The 20020-nt window shown below is 41.3% G+C and overlaps 1 protein-coding gene across 6 annotated transcripts in view; it reads right to left on the bottom strand.

The window, feature by feature from the left end:
* OPHN1 (oligophrenin 1) overlaps positions 1-20020 on the bottom strand; it is a 133221-nt gene that overhangs the window by 20482 nt on the left and 92719 nt on the right. For all 6 annotated transcript variants that reach the window (XM_038416333.2, XM_038416332.2, XM_043492032.1 and 3 more), the window contains 7 exons: positions 18227-18318; positions 15714-15792; positions 12199-12232; positions 9445-9507; positions 6721-6795; positions 608-692; positions 247-305 (listed from right to left, as the gene is read on the bottom strand). In XM_038416333.2, coding sequence (XP_038272261.1) covers positions 247-305; positions 608-692; positions 6721-6795; positions 9445-9507; positions 12199-12232; positions 15714-15792; positions 18227-18318 — 487 coding nt within the window. The remainder of the gene's footprint in view (positions 1-246; positions 306-607; positions 693-6720; positions 6796-9444; positions 9508-12198; positions 12233-15713; positions 15793-18226; positions 18319-20020) is intronic.

Raw genomic sequence — 20020 nt, 5'->3', positions numbered from 1 at the left:
CCTTCTCTACCAGGTCCCACATGGATGTGGCTGGCTGCCATGACAGCAGCCCCTGTTGGATCCCATACACCGCAAGGCCAAGATGCTTGTCATCAGGGATCTGTAACCTGGCTACAACATGTCTCACTTGATCGGGAACTCCACACGTGCAACATACTCAGCATTGTGTTGAGCTAGTGGAGTAATGCCATTCTTATGCAGGAGGGGGGTATGGGGCCTATCAGTAGTGAAGCTGTTGGGACTTACTCGCTGCTGAGACCAGCTCTTTATGGAGTCGGTACGTCATGACAGGTTCAGCTAGATTCCTGAAACAAACAGAAACAACACTGAATTTCTCAAAGAGCAGAGGAGCGGCTACGACTCTGTTCTCAATTACATTGGAAGACGAATGGAAAGGAAAGTCATATTTTCCACTCCAACTCCCATGGATTCTTGAGGCTGCCCAATTGGCACTCCATCCTCATTTCTTTTATTTACATAGCGCTCTAAGTGCACGTGAGCTTTTTACAACAGACACGTTTTTTCAAACAAAAGACACCATCTTCGCCCAAAGAGTTCCAGCCCTGCCTGGGAGAGTCAAAAATAAGACAACAAGTAGAGAAGTTACCTGAGGTAGAATTTCAATGAGCTGGTAATTGTCTTGATGTCCCAGTCGCTGTTTTGGAGATCTACATCCCCTGGACATTTTGGATCTGGAAGAGGAAAAAAAAAAAAGTGGCAAATACTACAAAATAAATGAGCTTTCAAACAAACCCTGATTTTTTAAAACGAATAACAAAATTTATGCTGGCAGGATATGCCTTAGTGGCAGAGGAAGATACAGCAATGTGTAAGGGACACTGGTGACTCCTCTTGGACAGGTAAAGCATAGTGACAGTGCCAACACTGAGGCTTTGTCTTCACTGACACAAAGGTATGCTTGTTTGGTTTTTTACAATGAGACAGCTAACTTGCAATGTTTATTGCACTGTAGAGTCCTAAGTGGAGATAAGCACTGACAGTGTTTCCCCAGATGTAGCAAGGTATGGCCCAGCCCTGTACCTGTCGTAAAATTCAGGGTGAATTTGATTTAAATCAAATTGATTTAAATCATGATTTAAATCACTAGTCAGGTAGACTCGATTTAATCATGGATTTCTATATAAAGGTACATTCTTGCTGATTGTTATAACCTTAATACATGTTCACAACTCAGAGAGGGATGTAGGTTTTGTTTTTAGAAGGTACACACTATACATTTTTAAAGTGATTTATTTTGAAAACTTTTCAGATTAGTTTTACAGATATATCAGAAAATGAATGATTGTTTATTTCCTTTACCAAAGGTAATTGAAGCAGATATTTATGAAGTCATTGGGAGGTGAATATCTCCAATTCAACAGGTTAATCATTAATAGTTGGAGGATTTTCTTGACATGCTGTATTAGGAGGAGAACATCACCAGACAGACATTTAAATTGTTTTAATTAACTAAAACAACAATGTTACGTATTCTGGATTTCTTTCTTCAACAGCAAACATATAATATTTTAACAAAACAAGCATATGAATTTTTGAATTTAGCTAAACATTCAAGTTTTTTAAAATCAGGTTTGTTTTTGTTAAAATTGTTTTTAACTAAAATAGTTAAATTAATTTTTTTAAAAACAAACAAACAAACATTAAATTGACTATGTCAGCCAGGTCAACATGAGAAATTTAAAAGATTGGCTTCTGCAGCTAACTCAGTAGTCTTCACCTTCATTTTCCTGTTCATAATCTGGAAAAGAAAAACAAGCTTTCCTGCTTTTTCAGGTCCCAAACGATTTCTCAATTTGGAATGAATTAGGCCAAAGGAAGAAAATATTCTTTCTTCACTGGCAGAAGAAGCTCTTGCTGTTAAAAGTGAGATGATCACTTCAACAGTCTCTGAATCCAAGTGCTTAAGTGATTTCCACCAGTTCACTGGTGTGACTTTCTTTAAAACATCATCAGCAAACAAATATTTCTTGAGTGGTTCACCCTTAGCTCTGAAGTATATTATAGTTGGCATTATGGAGGGATGATTGCTGGATGTGCATGCCATAGCCATGCACTCCTCCTCTTTGGCAGTTAAGGTTTGACCCTGGTACCGAGTACTGAGAATATCTGCAAGAAAATGAACTGGAGGTAGTGCTTGTCCCATTCGTTTTTTTAATGCTTGTAATTTAACTCTGTCAATGCATATTTCTCTTTTAAGATCTCATTCAGTTCCTTCCAAATTTCAAGAGCATCAGCAATAAAACAGCTATTTCCCTGCATTTTGTTTAAGGCTACAGAAATTGGCTTCAGGGTACTCAGCATGTATTCAACATTTCTCTTAAGCCCAATGTTGAGAACATTGGCTGTGACAGTACCATCTATTTTTTCACAATTTTGTTCACAAACTGTCATCAGATTAGGCCAGTTCTTGATCTAGTGCTCAAAATAGTTCACTACCGAATTCCATCGCACGTCTTGTGGGAGAGTTAGCTTAGTTCCTCCCACTTTTTTCAGAGCAGATGCTGCAAAGTGGTTGTTACGGAAGTATTTTGCAATTTCAACAATATTATCCTTTATTTCTGGAACACTGAAGTCTTTGGCTAGGAGGTGCATCAAATGAGCACTGCAACCGTATGTTGTTAGCTTGGGACTTTCTTCACTGTCTTCTAAATAATTTCTTCTCATCTTGAATACATTTGCAGCATTGTCTGTGACCAAGCTGCATACTAGACATTTGAATTTTTTCCCCAAAGTTTGTTATAGCTTTTACTGCTACTTCTTGTAAGTATTCTGCTGTGTGTGCATTTCCTGATGTATCAGTTGTTTCTGTAAGGAAGACAATCCCTTCTTCTGTTGTCACACAAGCACATACAACAGGATCATTGTGGACATTGCTCCACCCATCAAGACTCAGGTTAACAGTTTTACCCTCTAGACCTTTTGCACTCTGCTCAATTTCTCTTTCATACACTTTATCCAGCAATTTACCTACGAAATCTGCTCTGTTGGGTGGACTGTATCCTGGTCTTAATAACTGAACCATGTTAAAGAAGTGTGGGTTCTCAATCATATGGAAAGGAGAGTCTGTTGCATAAACAAACTGGGAAATTTTTTCATCAATTACCTCTTTTTGTAATCTGCTGGTTCTTATCACAAACTTATCTATGGTTGTTTCTGGATGATGGAGTTTTTTTTTCTTTTTGCTACAAGTGATATACTGTGGCTACATGACATACATGATGTGACTGAAACATTATCATTGGCAGATAACTCTGAAACTATAGAAAATGACGGTGATCTTGAAGGTGGATAGTCTTCAGAATCCTGTATGTTGAGGATGGATTCTCCTAAACAAAGTAAGTCAATGCAGTTATTTAATTATTATTACCATACTGCTCATTTAGTATTACTCACTGCATTCACTGAAACTCAGTACTACTTTGAAGGTGAAATTGTAAAAGGAAGATCTGCCTATTTTAGCTATTTATTTTTTTATCACAACTGCATCTAAAATGATAGTACCATAGAGTAACAACTATATTTTTTGCTCAAACATGAGAATTCAAGAATAGTCCAGAAGGAAGACAGGCAGTCCTTAAGAAAGAAGTATGAAATAAAAAAGTTTACCAACCTGAAGATCCTGCAGGTTCAGACATGTTCCTTTCATCATCTTCAACACAGCTTCCTCCTGAGAAGGAACACTTCTCATGATGTTGTTTCATTCGGGCAACCAGGCCTTGCATTTCTTGGTTGCATTGTTTGCATTTTGCACGCATGCCTGTCTTACTCACAGGTAGAGGAACTTCATTAAAAATGTTTTCAAACTGGGTCTCTTTTACGGCCTGCTGCAATTATAGGTTTTCCTTTCTAGCGAGAGAATGGTATGGTAGATCTCAAATCAATGAAAGCTACACTCAGAAAGACCTCAAGACTTTTGGAATATGCTGCTCAAACGATTTCACTTTTGTTCAGACTTCTTCTCTTTGTCCAGATCTATTCTGCCCCCAACAACCTTCTATTCATTGCACTTTTTGTAACTTTGCACTTTTAGAGAGAGGTAAGGGATTGACAGTGTAAACAAATTTGCAGAGGGACAATAGGGTTGAGGTCTGTTATTTCCTACCTCTCTATATTACTTATTTATTTTAAAATATTTTTGCTGTTAACGAGCATGTTATCTCTGGAGATACAAATCCAGTTTGAGAACTGCAAAACTAAGCATCTCTGATGGTATCTTCTAGACTGAGTCCTATTGGGTAGATAGAAAAATTAACCTAAATAATCTATACAGAAGCCCCTGGAACCTCATAAAATTGGGTCCCTAATCCATGAACTATTGGAACTAATTTACAAAACTTTTCTTAAACATTACATGAATATATTGTCTTATACTTTAGAATTAGAATTTATAATCCCTATTCCATGATGAGATATCTTTGAGCTATAATGTATCTTAATTAAAACTACCTTTAGACAGGTTTTTTCCTCAAAAAGCATTTTATCAAAAAAATCTGATTTAAATTAAAAATCCGATTTAAATTTTAAAAAATATCAGATTTTTTTGATTTTTTTAAATCATTGATTTTTATCCACCCTTGTAAAACTACAATGGGATAGCTAACACACATTAGTTATCTCGTTTCTTGAGTTGAGCAGGAGGATGGTGTACTTAAAATTAGAGAGGGAGGAGGAGGAAGGATAAGAATGTGGTGTTAGAATGGTCAAAACCATCATGAAACTAACAAAGATAATCACTTCTAGTAGGAGTCTCCAAGATCAAAGGTGAAAAAGCCTTAATTATTGCATCCTAGGTCCATTCCCCCAGCCAATGAAGGATTATTCTTTACTGTGTGTTCTCCACAGCTTTGTGGTCTATCCTTTAAAGCAGTGGTGGGCAACCTGTGGCCCGCAAGGATAATCCGCTGGCGGGCCACCAGACCACTTGTTTACATTTGCATGGCCACCCGCAGCTCCCAGTGGCCATGGTTCACCGTTCCCAGCCAATGGGAGCTGTGGGAAGCAGCGCAGGCCTGGCGCAGGCCACAGGTTGCCCACCATTGCTCTAAAGGGAAGTGGTGGAAGCCCCATTGCTTAAGTCCTTTAAAACTAAACATTCTACCAAACTTCAGTGTTAGGATAAATTTCCTCATGTTCTACTTAAAATTTCATTTGCTCAGTTTCACCCCATTACTTCTAGTTACTTCCCCTTTGGGCTTCCCTGAAAAATTCCTCTGCATGGAATCTACATGTAGGCAGAAACATGTAGGGTAATGAAGAGCAGAAAGGACTAAAGTACACTTTGCTCATGCCAAGGTTAACTGGACACCCACAACACTTTTCTGGCACCATAAGATTAGGGATTTGGTTTTGGGGAAGGCAGGGAAGGAGATACGAGTTACATGACTTATGTTAAACAAGAAACAGGGCTGGGTGAGAAATTCAAAATGGCTCGCCACTCTTAGTTATTGCTGCTGGATTTTCCACTCTGACCAAAATGAGGATTTCTGTACAAAGATTGAGAACAAAGTGGTCAATCAAACCAATGTAAATTTACAAATGAGAAACCACCACCAGAGTTTGGAATGAAAAAGCATGGAACTATTTATTGGGATGCCGGAAATCATGAGATATTTAAAAGTTTCATCCTACCTCATAAATTATCAGGAAAGTGTGACTAGATGTATCTGATGTTCCAACTGTATGGAAATCCAGTATGACCAGGTGAGGATATAACAAACAGTCCATTGTTTCAATAAAAATAAAAATAATACCAGCCTTTGAATAGTGCATTTATTTTAGGTACCTACTCAGGGGGCAGCGGTCAGAGGCTTACATGCTGGTCAGGTGGATATTCATCAGGAACACTCCCCTTGTCTTGTGCTCCAGCTTTATCTAGTCTTTCCTGCCAGACAAGCCATCCAGAATGGTTTGGATCTTGGCTATCTTATCTCCACATCTGTCCTACAATGCTTGAACTGACTGTCCACCAGTTTGTACATCAGGGTCAGGAACCAGGACATCCCCAGAGCTGAGCCCTTGACTCTGGAGTGCATTCTCCATTTCCAGCCAAACACAGCCCCGTGTTGTTGACTTTCACGGCATGCTGCGAGTATTCTCTGTTTACTCAGATTTGTCTGAGGATGTGGAGGATGTTTTGGGGTGGCGTTCTGTGGGAGGGGCAGTTATTTTGTTTGTGCTAACAATGGTTAGTGGATGTATAAAACTGATGTAAAGAGCGGGAGACTCAGCCCTTTGATCTAATTCTCATTTCCTCTAAGGCCCATTTACACTGCCAGAGAGGAGTAAAGGGACCTTCATGTAAATGAGAATCAGGACTTATCATCTATGGGGGAAGAGAGTCTGTTTGGCAATTAGCAATGGTCTCTCTGTTTTGGGATCTATTTGCACTCTACAGGACTCCACTTCCACGTTACTGTTATCTCGATACCCTTTGCTTCTTAGTTTGAAAACGCAGATAAAATTGGCAATGTTTTAGCTTAAGGGGAGAGACGAGAAACTAGGTTGAAGAAGAAAGTCAGAAAAGAAGGGAAAGAACACATCAGAAAGACTGGTGGAGAAGACCAGCAGCCTGGAAAGAAGGGCAAGAGCAGAGGGGATGCTAAATATGACAGCATTTCACTGTGGAATCCAGTCCTCCTTGTCTTGCCTTACAGTACAAAAAAATTACAGTCCAGTCATCCAAGAACTGGTTATTCTTACCAAAGAAGGCATTCAGCAACTTCTGCACCTGAATATTACTGCCAACGGTTCGGTACACTCCCTCAGTAGTGATCCCTGCGCAGAAGAACGAAGAAAAGAATTAATCAAGTGTCCTTTCACAGTTGTAGATGTTAAACAGTGCCACCTAGTGTAGTAAAAATATCACAGGCTGTCCCCAGGCCTGCAACAGATTGACAGCACTTCGGTGAAGAGCCGAGTGAACAATGAAGAAGAAATCATTTTTTAAAAATTATCCATGAATACCTCATGTTAACCTGGACTTTGTTAGGCAAAATGATTCACCAAATAACTTCTGCACACAGTTCTTGTTCAGTAGCTAATAACTGAACAATTGATTGCAAATATTCAGTATTCTAAATGGGAGCTGTTCTGACTGGACACAAAAAGTATATTTCTGTTCTTTGACTAGATCAGTGCCACTGTGAGAATTAGATTTCAGGGATGATCACTCTCAATCACAAATCTGAAATTCTCTTTTGGAAAATTCTGCAATAATTTGCTTAAAATCTGCTATTTCTGGAAACATTAAGAACATAAAAACGGCCATACTGGGTCAGACCAATAGTCCATCTAGCCCAGTATCCTGTCTTCTGACAGTGGCTGGTGCCAGATGTTTCAGAGGTTAATGAACAGAACAGGCCAATTTATTGAATGATCCATCCCCTGTTGTCCAGTCCTAGTTTCTGGCAGCCAGAGGTTTAGGGACAACCAAAGCATAGGCTTGCAACCCTGACCATCTTGGCTAACATCCACTGATGGATCTATCCTCCATGACTTTATGTAATTCTTTTTCTTTAACTTAGTTATGCTTTTGGTGTTCACATCCCCTGGCAAGGAGCTCCACAAGTTGACTGTGTATTGTGTAAAGTAGTACTTCCTTACGTTTGTTTTTAACCTGCTGCCTATTAATTTCATTGGATGACCTTTGGTTCTTGTGTTATGTGAAGGTATAAATAACACCTCCTTATTCACTTTCTCCACACCACTCATGATTTTATAGAGCTCTATCTTTTTCCTCCCATCTCTTTCCTAAATTGAACAATCCCAGTCTTTTTAATCTCTCCTCATATGAAGCGGTTCCTAATCATTTTTGTGGCCCTTCTCTGTGCTTTTGCCAATTCTAATATATCTTTTTTGAGATGGGGTGACCAGAACTGCACACAGTATTCAAGGTGTGGGAATATCACAGATTTATACAGTGGCATTATGATGTTATCTGCCATATTATCTATCCCTTTTCTAATTGTTCTAACATTGCTAGCTTTTTCGACTGCTGCTGCACATTGAGCAGATGTTTTCAGAGAACTTCCCATGAGGACTCCAAGATCTCTTTCATGAGTGGCAACAGATAAATTAGACTCCATAATTTTATGTATAGTTGGGATTATGTTTTCCAATGTGCATTATTTTGCATTCATCAACAATGAATTTCATCTGCCATTTTGTTGCCCAGTCACCCAGTTTTGTGAGATCTCTTTGGAACTCTTTGCAGTCAGCTTTGGACTTAACTATCTTGAGTAGTTTTGTATCATCTGCAAACTTTGCCACCTCATTGCTTACCCCTTTTTCCAGATCATTTATGGAGTATGTTGAACAGCATCGGGACCCTGCTATTTACCTCTCTCAACATTTTTTATCAGTAAACTAGTTTGCTAGAAAAGTCACAGAAAGTGACTACAGTCAAAGCAAATTCTTTTAAAGTCTGGACTAATATTTGGAAATGTGTTTACATTATTTGCACAGCTCTACTTATGCTTTTAAGGAAGTTGGCGGTTATTTAGCATGGCTGGAATTTTCAGAGCAGCGTGGAAGATCTATCATGACTCTCATTCATTGTAGAGGGAGTTGTGTGGTTAAAATCCTACAGAATGCTTTGAAAATCTCACCCCACATAGTATGCTTTTCACAAAACAAATCTGAATAATTCTTTAAGATAGTCCCCAAACTCAAAATTGCCTGAAATATTTTGTAACCTATTCACCTTTGGCCTGCTTCCAAACATGTGAATTTCTCAGAAATTTTCTTTTGGGGCTGAAACATCACAAGTGAGTGAAAACAAAATGAAAGTTAGAACTCAACCTTGACTAGAATTTGCTCCTGCAAATCTTCTAATAGGGTGTAAGGTTTCTATTGTATTTGTAGGCACATTCTTTATCCTGTGACGCGAGTCTCTGATAAAAGGTTTAGAAAATATAACCTATGAGGAAAGGTTAAAAAACTAGGCATGTTTAGTCTTGAGAAAAGAAGACTGAGGAGGAACTTGATAACAGTTTTCAAATATGTTAATGGCTGTTACAAAAAGGACTGTGATCAATTGTTCTCCATATCTATCCAAGGTAGGACAAGAAGTAATGGGCTTAATCTGCAGCAAGAGAGATTTAGATTGGATATTAGGAAAAACTTTCTAACTATAAGAGTAGTTAAGCTCTGGAATAGGCTTCCAAAAGAAGGTTGTGGAATCCCATTCACTGGAGGTTTGTAAGAACAGATTGGACAAACATCTGTCAGGGATGGTCCTGCCTCAGCAAAGGGGGCTGGCCTTGTTGACTTCTTAATGTCTCTTCCAGCCCTACATTTCTATGATTCTATGATTTTTAGATCCCGTTGCTATGTATTAGCAAAATCACAGCGTAATCAAATGCCATTCAAGAAAGTAAATACCAAAAAAGCAAATAGTTTCCAGATGCAGTACTGAGATCTTACCTTTGGTCTCTACTGCATTGATGCATTTCCTTACAAACTTGAAGCCAACCTCATTCAACTCCACTATTTCAAACAAAGGGAAGCAAAGTTAGGTGCCAGAATGTCAACATGCAATTACTGATGGAAAGCCCAAAGAGGTGTCAAGTCACTGCAGGCATTACACCTTGCAACAAGTTTGCTACATTTTTAGGGGCTGCATTTTCAAATCCACACACAAATAAGTGCACAGGCACAATTTAGTATGCAAACACCTTGCTGTGTGGGTGCAAGTCAGGGTCTGTGTATGCATGTAGCCTACCTGCTGCATATACATTCAGGGATTTGCATGTATACATTGTGAGGGTACTTGTGCAAAAGCACATCTAGATTTTTAAGAATCTGGTCAGGAATTGTTCATCTCCACTTGTTGTCCTTTTTTCCCCTCTTGAAATTGCTTTAACAGTAGGCTTTTGAATTTTTTAATAAAACTGTAATTTGGAGAGTTCAACCACACATGAATTTCTGCCTGTCAAGAGCTGATCTGTGGCTTCTGGAGTACAGCAAAATCTGCAGTCCAACCTCTGTCACATCAAAGGAACACAAACTTCCACGTATTCTTTATCTACTTTGTTAGATTGCAGAAATTGACAGGATTCTACTTAGATACCATATAGATTAAGGAGAAGGCAGGTTTTTCTCCCCACTGATTAACCAATAGGATATCACAGGGTCTTCCTTGGAGACTTCTAAACAGCAGACAGGTGGAAAACTAGTTTGCTTTGGGCTAATCCAAACCCCACTGAAGTGAACCAGACTCTTTCCATTTACTTCAATGGGCACTGAATCAGGCCCCTTAGTTCCTTACAGGACTTAGTCCTGCAACTTTACTCAAATGGATGACCTTTACTCACTAATTCTTCCCCTGACTTCAGTAGGATTACTTGTGTAATTAAGGGTCACAGGATAAGGCCACATACGTGTTTATGTGAGTGATCAATGGCTTCTTACAGTGAATTAGCTTTCTGTCTGTGGCAAACAGATATTTTGAACTTCTCTCAAATGTTAGTGTTTACTGTGCTTTTATTAGGCAGAGGAATGGGGCTCTGCATATCACCCTTCAGATCAGAAGCAGAATTTGTCCTGAGGAATGGTTAGAGCTAGTCAGGAAACCAAGCTTTTCTGGCAAGAAATAATAATACAAATAAAATCTGCATTCAATTATTTTTAAAGCTGCAGGCGTTTTTGAACCAAATTCCAATTACAAATTTTGGTTTTGACTCAACACTTAGAAATGAAACAAAAAATTTTGTTTCAACTTAAAATGGTTTTTCATTTTCAAAAGCAAACATCTGAAGACTCTTGTTTCAAAATGTTCATGCAGGAAAACCAAAATATTTCCTGAGAAGCTACATTTTGATGTGAAGAAAATTGGTTTTGACAAATTTGTATTGTTCTCTGGGAAAAATTTCCACACCCAAAATTTGAATCAGCTCTAATCCTGGCATAAACTCTCTAGGGAGAACTTGGGTGAATCAGTTAACTGCAGACACCCCATGCCTGCCAGCAGGTCAGTCATAAGGAGCCTCCCTGCTCAGAGCATTCTTACGGGAAACTTCAGATAGACCAGCTTCCAGGTAGGGCCAAAACAAATGTTAGCAGCGATTCAGTGCCTAGATTGCAGTGAGCTGTTTAGTATAAATTGATAATATCCCTGATTCCAAATTATTAAAAACATAGGGTTTATCCAACTGCATTTGTATTACAGATCTAGAAGGAATGGGCCTCAGCATTGCCCAATGATAACTGATCGGTTTGAGGTGTATGTATGAAGGAGATTCTTCAATCCTAACTGCACACTAATTAAGATAAAGCAGTTTAAGAAAGTGCTCCCCAGCTCTGAGTAACTGACTGGTCTAGTCAGCCCCCAGAGGCAGAATGCAGATTTTTCAGTACTCATTGAGGGTACCTGAGTAATAAATCCACATAGTTTTCCAGTCCAATGTACTGAGATATTGGAGGCAGCTGTCTTGAGCTGTGGACACGTGCAGATTCAACTTATTAAACGTGCAGCATCAGAGACAGCACTCACAACCTAGCTCTGATAAGGAGAGATGGGAGAACCTAATGGGTGTGGAGTTTCAAGAAACCCCTAAAACTTTTTATTCTTTTGTTTTACATTTTTGACACTTTTTCATGTTTCATGGAACTCTTTTCTCTAGTTAACTGAAACCATATTTTAAGCAGAAATTTAATGTTAATGTTGTGTAGTTTTCACTAAATGAATGCCTGTGCTTTACAAACAAATATTCTTGTTTGAAAGCCATTCTTGTCTGACTTCAATCGCAACTAAGAGGATAAAATCAAAGAAGTTGCACAGCAGCCCAGAACTCAAGTTTTGGTGAGAGCCAACTAGAACTTGAACCTCAAAGATTTAGAACTCCATTCTAAATTTGGAACCTGAATTTTATTAGGTGGGTTGAAATTTAGTGCAAATTCCTCCTCTACTTAGGGAGCTATGGGCCTTATCTTGCACAGTGCTGATCACCCTCAACTCTTACTGAGACCTGAGGCCATCACCTCCCCGAGCAGAGCCAAGAGATCTTTGGTCCACTTGTTCACTGAGTGGAGGGAACCAAGGAGCACGTGAGCAGGTGTGAGATACAGTCCATCCACCATACAGCAGTGATGTGCACACTTGCAAACGAATATATTATACAACAACAATACAAATCAGATCTTTAATATTTCAGAAGAATAGAACCATGAATTACTCACTTTCTTCCTGTTTTGTGATGGGACTGTGGTAGATCTAAAGAAGAGGAGAGGGAAATGAAAGTAAAACCAGGAGTGAGTTGAGAATTACTGTCCCAGGAGAATACAGCCAGGGAAAACACACACCAGGGAAAGCAAGTCACAGACACACAGTATTGTTTAATACTTTTCTCTCAGAAACAAAGTACTAAACAATATACAACTCTATATTCAAGAAGGGTGTAGTAGGCATCCATTAGTTTCACTGGGGCACCTGTTTCTCTTGGACATACCCTCCTACACTAAACACAAAGATCCTTTGTTTGTCTCTTAGTAAAAATTAGGTCTGGAAGCTATGCAGCTAGGTACAATTATACTTACACAGAATATCAATAAATTGCTTTCTTCACCATTATACTAATCACATGATGTATGTACTTTAATAACAATACCATGCACTTCTGTAGCACCTTCCCTCACAGAAGATCAAAACTCCTTTATGTACAATAACAAATTACACTGTAATCCTGGACATTGCTTGAATTCTGAACGACTGTCCAATATGACCATGGTCATACTCCTTATTATTCAATATGTGCATATATTCACACAAATGGCTTTCTCTTTGTCCACAGGAAGGGTAAAGAAACTGCTATTCTTCACATGGACACCCTGTGACAAGGTGTCCAGGGCCCTTTGAGGCCTCGCAGTCCTACCATACCCCACTGCAGAAAAGGAGCAGTAAAGGTGGGTCCTGCAGGGCTGCCTGAAAAGGCTGCAGAGAAGCAGCCAATCAGAGCTCAACAGGCTCAGATAAAAGGAGCTGCAGGGCCTAAGCAGATCAGTTCCTGGTGGGGACCAGAGGAGCAAGGAGGGTGTTCTTTGCTGGAGTTCAAGGGAGACCCAGAAAATGGGTTCTGTTGACACTGATATTCCATGAAGAAGAACTTCAGACCTGAGGTAAGGGTGAAGAGGAAGGGGCTACATGGGAAGTGGCCCAGAAAAAGGCAGCAGCAACTGTTACAGGAAGCAGCATGTGGCTGCTATTTATAGGGTCCCTGGGTTGGGATTTGAAGTAATGGGTTGGCCTGCGTCCCCCCACCGGCCACTGGCAGGGTGGCCTAAGCCCCAAGGAGGGGATAAGATTTGTTTAGAGGACCAAGTGAAGGGCAGGACTTAAAGAGTCTCCAGGGAGAAAGCCCTGGGGGCATTACTCTAGACCAAAGCAGACAGGGACTTAAAACCTAGCCCAGAAGGGATTGAGGACTGAGCCCAGAGACAGGGCTAAAAAGATTGTCAAAGGCACAGGGACAGGCTCTCTTGGACCTTTTGCCCCGGAAGGGGTTTGTTTGTTCACAGGTTACAGCATGAGCCTTGACTGGAGGCCTGAGACACTGAAGACCTGCCTGATAAGGGCAACAGCCGACGGGGCACCACGCAAAGAGAGTGCGCAGATTCACACCCATCTGACAGGGGGCGCTCACGAGAGGTGAGTGCACACAGTCACACACCCATATTCACACAGGAAACACAAGCTTTTGCTGCTCACTACCTGTTTCACATTACTTATTATTTGTTATTCTCCTGTTTCAGAAAATTTCAGTCAGCCCATCATGTCATACAGTGGTTCTCAACCAGGGTTATGCATACCCTGGGGTACGCAGAGATCTCTCAGGGGGTACATCAACTCATCTAGATATTTGCCTAGTTTTACAACAGGCTACATAAAAAGCATGAGCGAAGTCAGTAGTAAAATTTCATACAGACAACTTGTTCATACTGCTCTATATACTGTACACTGAAATGTAAGTACAATATTTATATTCCAATTTATTTATTTTATAATTGTATAGTACAAATGATAAAGTGAGCAATTTTTCAGTAATAGTGTGCTGTGACACTTTTGTATTTTTATGTCTGATTGTGTGAGCAAGTAGTTTTTAAGTGAGGGGAAATTTAGGGTGTGCAAGACAAATCTGACTCCTGAAAGGGTACAGTAGTCTGGAAAGGATGAGAACCATTGATGTGGTAGAACCAATATCATGTGACATAGGCGATCAACCACACAGCACAAACAGTTGATGAGAATAGTTTGCAAATAAACAATTGTGTAGATTAAAACTTGTTCATATGAATTATTTTGAGAACAACAACTAAATTCACAAAAATTGGGATTGGTTAATGAGTGATATATGATCCAGAAAAATGTATAAATTCAGAGGATAATTAAAGAACAATTAATTATTCAACCACCTATAGAATTAGGCCTCACAACCTTGCTGGGGGGCTGGTGGGGTGGTATTTAGAGATGGAAAAACAGAAGCACAGAGAAGTAAAATGATTTGCCCAAACAGTTAATGGCAGAGTCGGAAAGAACCACTTTCTTTCGACTTCCAGTCTGGTGCTTTAACAATAAGACTAGCCATTTTTTCAGAAGGATGGAAAGAGGCAATGGGCATTTAGAACAGTGCAGGTCTGGGACTCTGGATTATTTTTTAACAAAGCCCTTGATATAACCAGAGATGCTCCTGAATTTGCCAGGACAAAGTTCTAATTATTACTGCTAGCTTGTCATTCCTTTGGGTATGTATTTCCAGCCTATGCAATTCAATGTGTGGGATCCAGGCAAATGCCATTACAGGCATTTCACATTAAACGCCCACATGCATCACTTCTTTACAGCAGTGAGCAGGTTCTGTAAGCGGCACCTAGCAGCCCATCTGATATGCTCCAATTTCCACACAATCAGCCCCATCAATACAGCTCTGAGTTACTCTGTCCAACACCAGGTCTCTGAGCACAGTGTTAGGTGCCAGTCTTTTTACAGAGATATTGGATAACTCCAGGCTGCTTAGGGAAAAGGAGCAGTCAATGAGCATGGAGAAATGGCAAGAAATGTATTTTGCTATATTGCACATAGCGTTCTGTTTACAGGCAATTCTGTCTAACAGAAATGTTTATGCTGGGCTTGGATTAAAGTAAGGAAATCAATGAAGGAACACAGAAAGTATAGGAACATCTCTGGTGTGTGTGTCTGTCTCTCTCTCTCTCTCTCTCACACACACTTGCCACAACTTCAGCCAAGAGATTTACAAGCAAGTATATTATGCAGCCAAAACCAAAATTATTTCATACAGGCCTGAAAGCTATTTGTTTGAGCAACAGAAAAACTGGAAGACTCAGCTCTAGTTCCCCATGCCTGCAAGTCACATTTTTATGGGGTCCAACTGATGCCAATATAAACAGCAGAACTGAAACATCAAAGGATACAAGTGGACAGGGCAATATGGTAACAGTCCCTGGAATGACCCTGTGAAATCTATTTGTACATACCTACTTGCTAAATTGATACCTCTGTTATGGACTACACAATAATAGTGATGTTGATCATTACATACCCAATCATGAGAACACCCAAAAAAGTGAGTTCTCCAAAACCGACCTATCAATACACTCTTCATCTGTGTGAAATTACACCACTAAAGGACACTGCTAAAAAGCACATCTATAAATCAGACAACAATTCTTTGAATACTCACTGGCTCCTTTCCATCCATGGCCTCCATCCATAATCGTCTATTAGCTTCTGAAAGTGCTTGCAATGTGATAGTCCCGGCCCTGTCCAGAGAATTAAAGCAAAGGATATTTTTTTAAAAGACACAAAGGAATTTCATCCAAAATTTACAGAGTTTTATGTTTCTGGAGACCATTTAAAGACTCAGCAAGAGTGAGTGCAGGTGGCACTTTAAGGAAGGCAGAACACACGCATCATTCCAATTATCTATCTACGTATAGTATTTCTAAAGCATATGTCTATCATAAAAAATGGAAGTTATACACGTACTGATCACACTGGCAAAACAGGTCCCTAAATAATCTAATTCACACTATGAATTTGTGCATTTATCTGCAGTGACTGAATCATGTATCCTAAGGGGTCCAGACATACTCTCTCCCATCTAGTTTTCATAGCTACTAGCCTAGCATATTTTCTGATGTTTTTTCAGTTGTTAACACTGCAAAGTCATGTGGCTTCTGAAAAATTATTTGTCTGAGTCAGGTTAACTGTTCTCCCTTTCTCCAAGCACTTCAGAGAGATCCCTCTCAGCTTCAGGTGAGAAATTCCTATGTCCTTATTCACCACTCACTAGCACCATACTGCAGAAAAAGACACAAGTTAAATGGGCAGGGGAGAAATAGGTACTGGCACTGTTAGTATGACTGAACATGCTATAGATACAGAGGTCCCTGTGCAGAGTTCACCGAAGAGAAAAATCCAGTGAGCCAAATGGTAAAAGACTCTGGTGCATGACACAGTGGGTCAAATTCTGCCCAGCTACACCCTAGTAGCCCACTGGAGTCAATGTAACGGAAGGTAGATTTTGGTCCATGTGTTCGTATCTAATTGCCATCTTATTTGTAGATTTCTTAGGCAGAAGACAAATGATTCTAACATGGTGAGATGTTAGCTGATATATCAGGAAACAGGTTCCTAAGGAAAATCTGAGTGTGCAACTTTATTTCATGTCATGCTATACTGTCAAACGCAGCATTGTACTGTACAGTCTATCCATTAACATATGATGCTGGCTCAGTGTCCTGTGCTGGGGGAAACCTCCCCAACACATCTCTCATCACTGTGGTAAGGAACTGGCCAGAGGTTCGAGAAGTGTGGCTGCTACAAACTGCTGAGGATATGACACAGTCACTAAGCATGTCCCTATGTTAACTTCGGCACTGTCATTAAATCAAACTATGTATTATTATTAGTGGGCTAAACTCCTTCAGTCTTCCTCCACCTTTATGCAGGTAAGACACCCTACCATACCGAGTAAGGATGGAAAGGCTTGGCACATTGCTATACATTTGAAAACACTGCATAGTATTACACCCCACATTTTTCCAATATGCACAAACTACGGAAACACCAGGCTTGCCACAACCTCAGAAACTCACAATCCCTGAAATTTACTTGAGTTAGTCTCACCCTACTCATGTCACTTCTTTTCAAAGTTCAAGATAATTTGCAGTCTACTGCTCCAAATGCCGAAATTAACAACATTCAACATTAGTGCAGGCACAAGAGAATTGATTTAGGAAAGGGAGAAATAAATCTGAATTTTGGAATTAAGTGGGAATGTCAAAGGCTGAAAGAGTGACAAATGTTTGCTTTTTGTTTTATATTTTTGAGCAGGATGTCCTTCCCTGCTAAAATAGGATCTGATAGCGCTAAACTGAAGATTACTTTTTCTCCTTTGTTGTGGCTTAAGTACATACGAAGGCTTCCACAGCACTTGTGTGACATCCCAGCATTCATTCGTCTACGGCCTGATTCTGCTCCCATGGAAATGAATTAGCACTCCCAGAGTGTTCAGTGGGAACAGGATCAGACTCCCAAGGAGTAAAGTGAAAAATAACCCATGCAGAGAATCTCCAGCTGTACGACTGGCAATATATATATATATATATTAGGGGGAAAGATACATGGAAAAATACGAGGGCCTGATGCTAGTTGAAGACAATGGGAGTTCAGGGTCCTCAAGTTCTCTCCTCTGTTTTTTTCCACCAAATGCATCCGATGAAGTGAGCTGTAGCTCACGAAAGCTTATGCTCTAATAAATTTGTTAGTCTCTAAGGTGCCACAAGTACTCCTTTTCTTTTTGCAAGTTCTCACAGAAGGTGCTCATCCTTTCACCCTATTAGAAGGCCCCATAGAAAGCCCACTGAATTTAATAGAAAGATGTCCATTGATTTCAATGGACTTCAGATCAGGCATGAAGATTGTAGCAAGGAAGAAGAACAGGAGTACTTATGGCACCTTAGAGACTAACGAATCACTCCTGCTCTTTTTGCGGCTACAGACTAACATGGCTGCTACTCTGAAACCTGTAGCAAGGAAGGACAGCACTGCCCCCTGGTGCATAATCTTCCTGCCCATACAAAACAGATTTTAGGATATTCAGAACAAACACACCCTCATCAAACGCCAAAAAAGTGGCAAATTATTTTCAAAACTGCAATAACAGAGAAAGTAGCAGTCACTCTGGCTCACCTTTCATTCGTCTCAATATCAAAACAAAACCTCTTGTCTATAGAATCAGTCTTTCTCCTTACGCAGTACTTCAGTGTCAAGTCTGAAGTGCCCTAGAAAGAGAGAGACATTTAAAGTCAAGATTTTAAAAATGCATATAATAGGGGTGAGACTTCTCGGGTTCCTTGGATGGAAAGCAATGCCACACGGTCTGTTGAAACATCGGGGTGACTGTGTAATCCCAAAGTGAGCCTTGCTAATCCGACAGCACTTGTAACATGATAGCAGGTGGTCCCTCTCAACATTCCACAAATCACCAACCAAGATAGAGATCAACAGCTTCCTAAAACAGGCTTCCTTCTGTGACGGGGCAAGGCCAGATGGCTATGGAAGAATAGTCTTATTGGGATCCGGGAAGTGGGCGGGCAAAGCCCGTCCACCGCTAAAGGATCCCCCCCAGCCTAAAGGATCCCCCGCTAAAGGATCCCCCCCAGATCTAGGGGGATCCACAGGACCTAGATACCCAAAATATTCCGGGGGACAACTAATAAAATAACAGGGACAGGAGTGCGGTCAAAGGGTCAAACGAAGGGAACCGGACGGGGACACCGAGCAGAGAACCCCGGACAGCGCCCACTGCTCCTCAAAGGCGTCAAGGGAGTCAGAGGACGCCGCCCAGAGGAACTCTGCCCGGATACGTGAACGGACCGAGGATCGGAAATAGGCCCCACACTCACAGGAGATTCCATCAGCCAACCTCCTCACTCTGGTTTTGTAGATGGCCATTTTAGCTAGGGCCAGGAGGAGGTTGACCAGGAGATCCCGTGACTTTGTGGGGCCACGGATAGGGAGTGCATAAATGAGAAGGTGAGGGGAGAAGTGCAACCAAAAACATAATAAAATACTGGTGAGGAGCCGAAATAGGGGCTGCAGCCTGGCACACTCCAGGTAGACATGTGCCAGGGTATCCCTCACGCCGCAAAAGGGGCAGGTGTCTGGGATTGAAGTGAACCGTGCCAAGTACACGCCCGTGCTCACGGCTCTGTGAAGGAGCCGCCAACTGACATCCCCGGCGGGCCTTGGGACTAAGGTGGAATATAGGCTGGCCCACCGGGGCTCCTCACCCTCCAAAGGTGGCAGGAGGTCCCGCCATTTTGTATCGGGGCGGGCCACGAGGGTGCGGGCTTGAAGGGTGTGGAGCACGAGCGTGTACAGATGTTTTCTTGGCGCGGTTTGAAAGCAGACCGGGGTCCAATTAAAAGGTCCGGTGGGCCTGGGGTAACGGGTGGGCGGGGCGTGCTCTCGTGCAGGACCCGGTCGAGATGAACCCGAGCAGCGGGCGGCAAAGCGGCCTTCACCTCCTGAAGTATGTGCCGGGGAGTACAAGGTCTGGAAAGCCCCATGCGCTGAGCGAAGGTTAGGGGATCCAGCCAGTCTCCCCGGTCATAGTCCAGGAGGTCTCCGACTCTTGTGACCTCTGCCAGGATCAACCTCTGGCACACCGAGCGGGACTCCGCCACCTGCACACGGAGTTGGGGGTTGTGTAGCAGGGGCTCCGCGAGGAGATCTGCCCCCTCAGTGGCCGCCACGGACCTGGTCGTTGAAAAGAGTTTCCAGGTCTGGAGGAAGTCCTGGTAGAAGACCGGCAGCCCGGAGAGGTCTCGCGGAAGACCTCTCGGATGGAGATAAAGGAGCTGCCAGTCGTATTGGAGCCCTCGGAAGCGGTGCAGGAAGGCGTGCGCCAGTATGCTCCACGCCGGACTACCTGCACCATAAAGGAGCCTCTGCAGGGTCTGGAGGCGGAAGACATGGACC

Source organism: Dermochelys coriacea, chromosome 9 (assembly GCF_009764565.3).
Source record: "Dermochelys coriacea isolate rDerCor1 chromosome 9, rDerCor1.pri.v4, whole genome shotgun sequence".
Lineage (NCBI taxonomy): Eukaryota > Metazoa > Chordata > Testudines > Dermochelyidae > Dermochelys > Dermochelys coriacea.
Note: the sequence above shows the minus strand (reverse complement) of the source record. Positions and strands in the feature narration are given on the sequence as shown.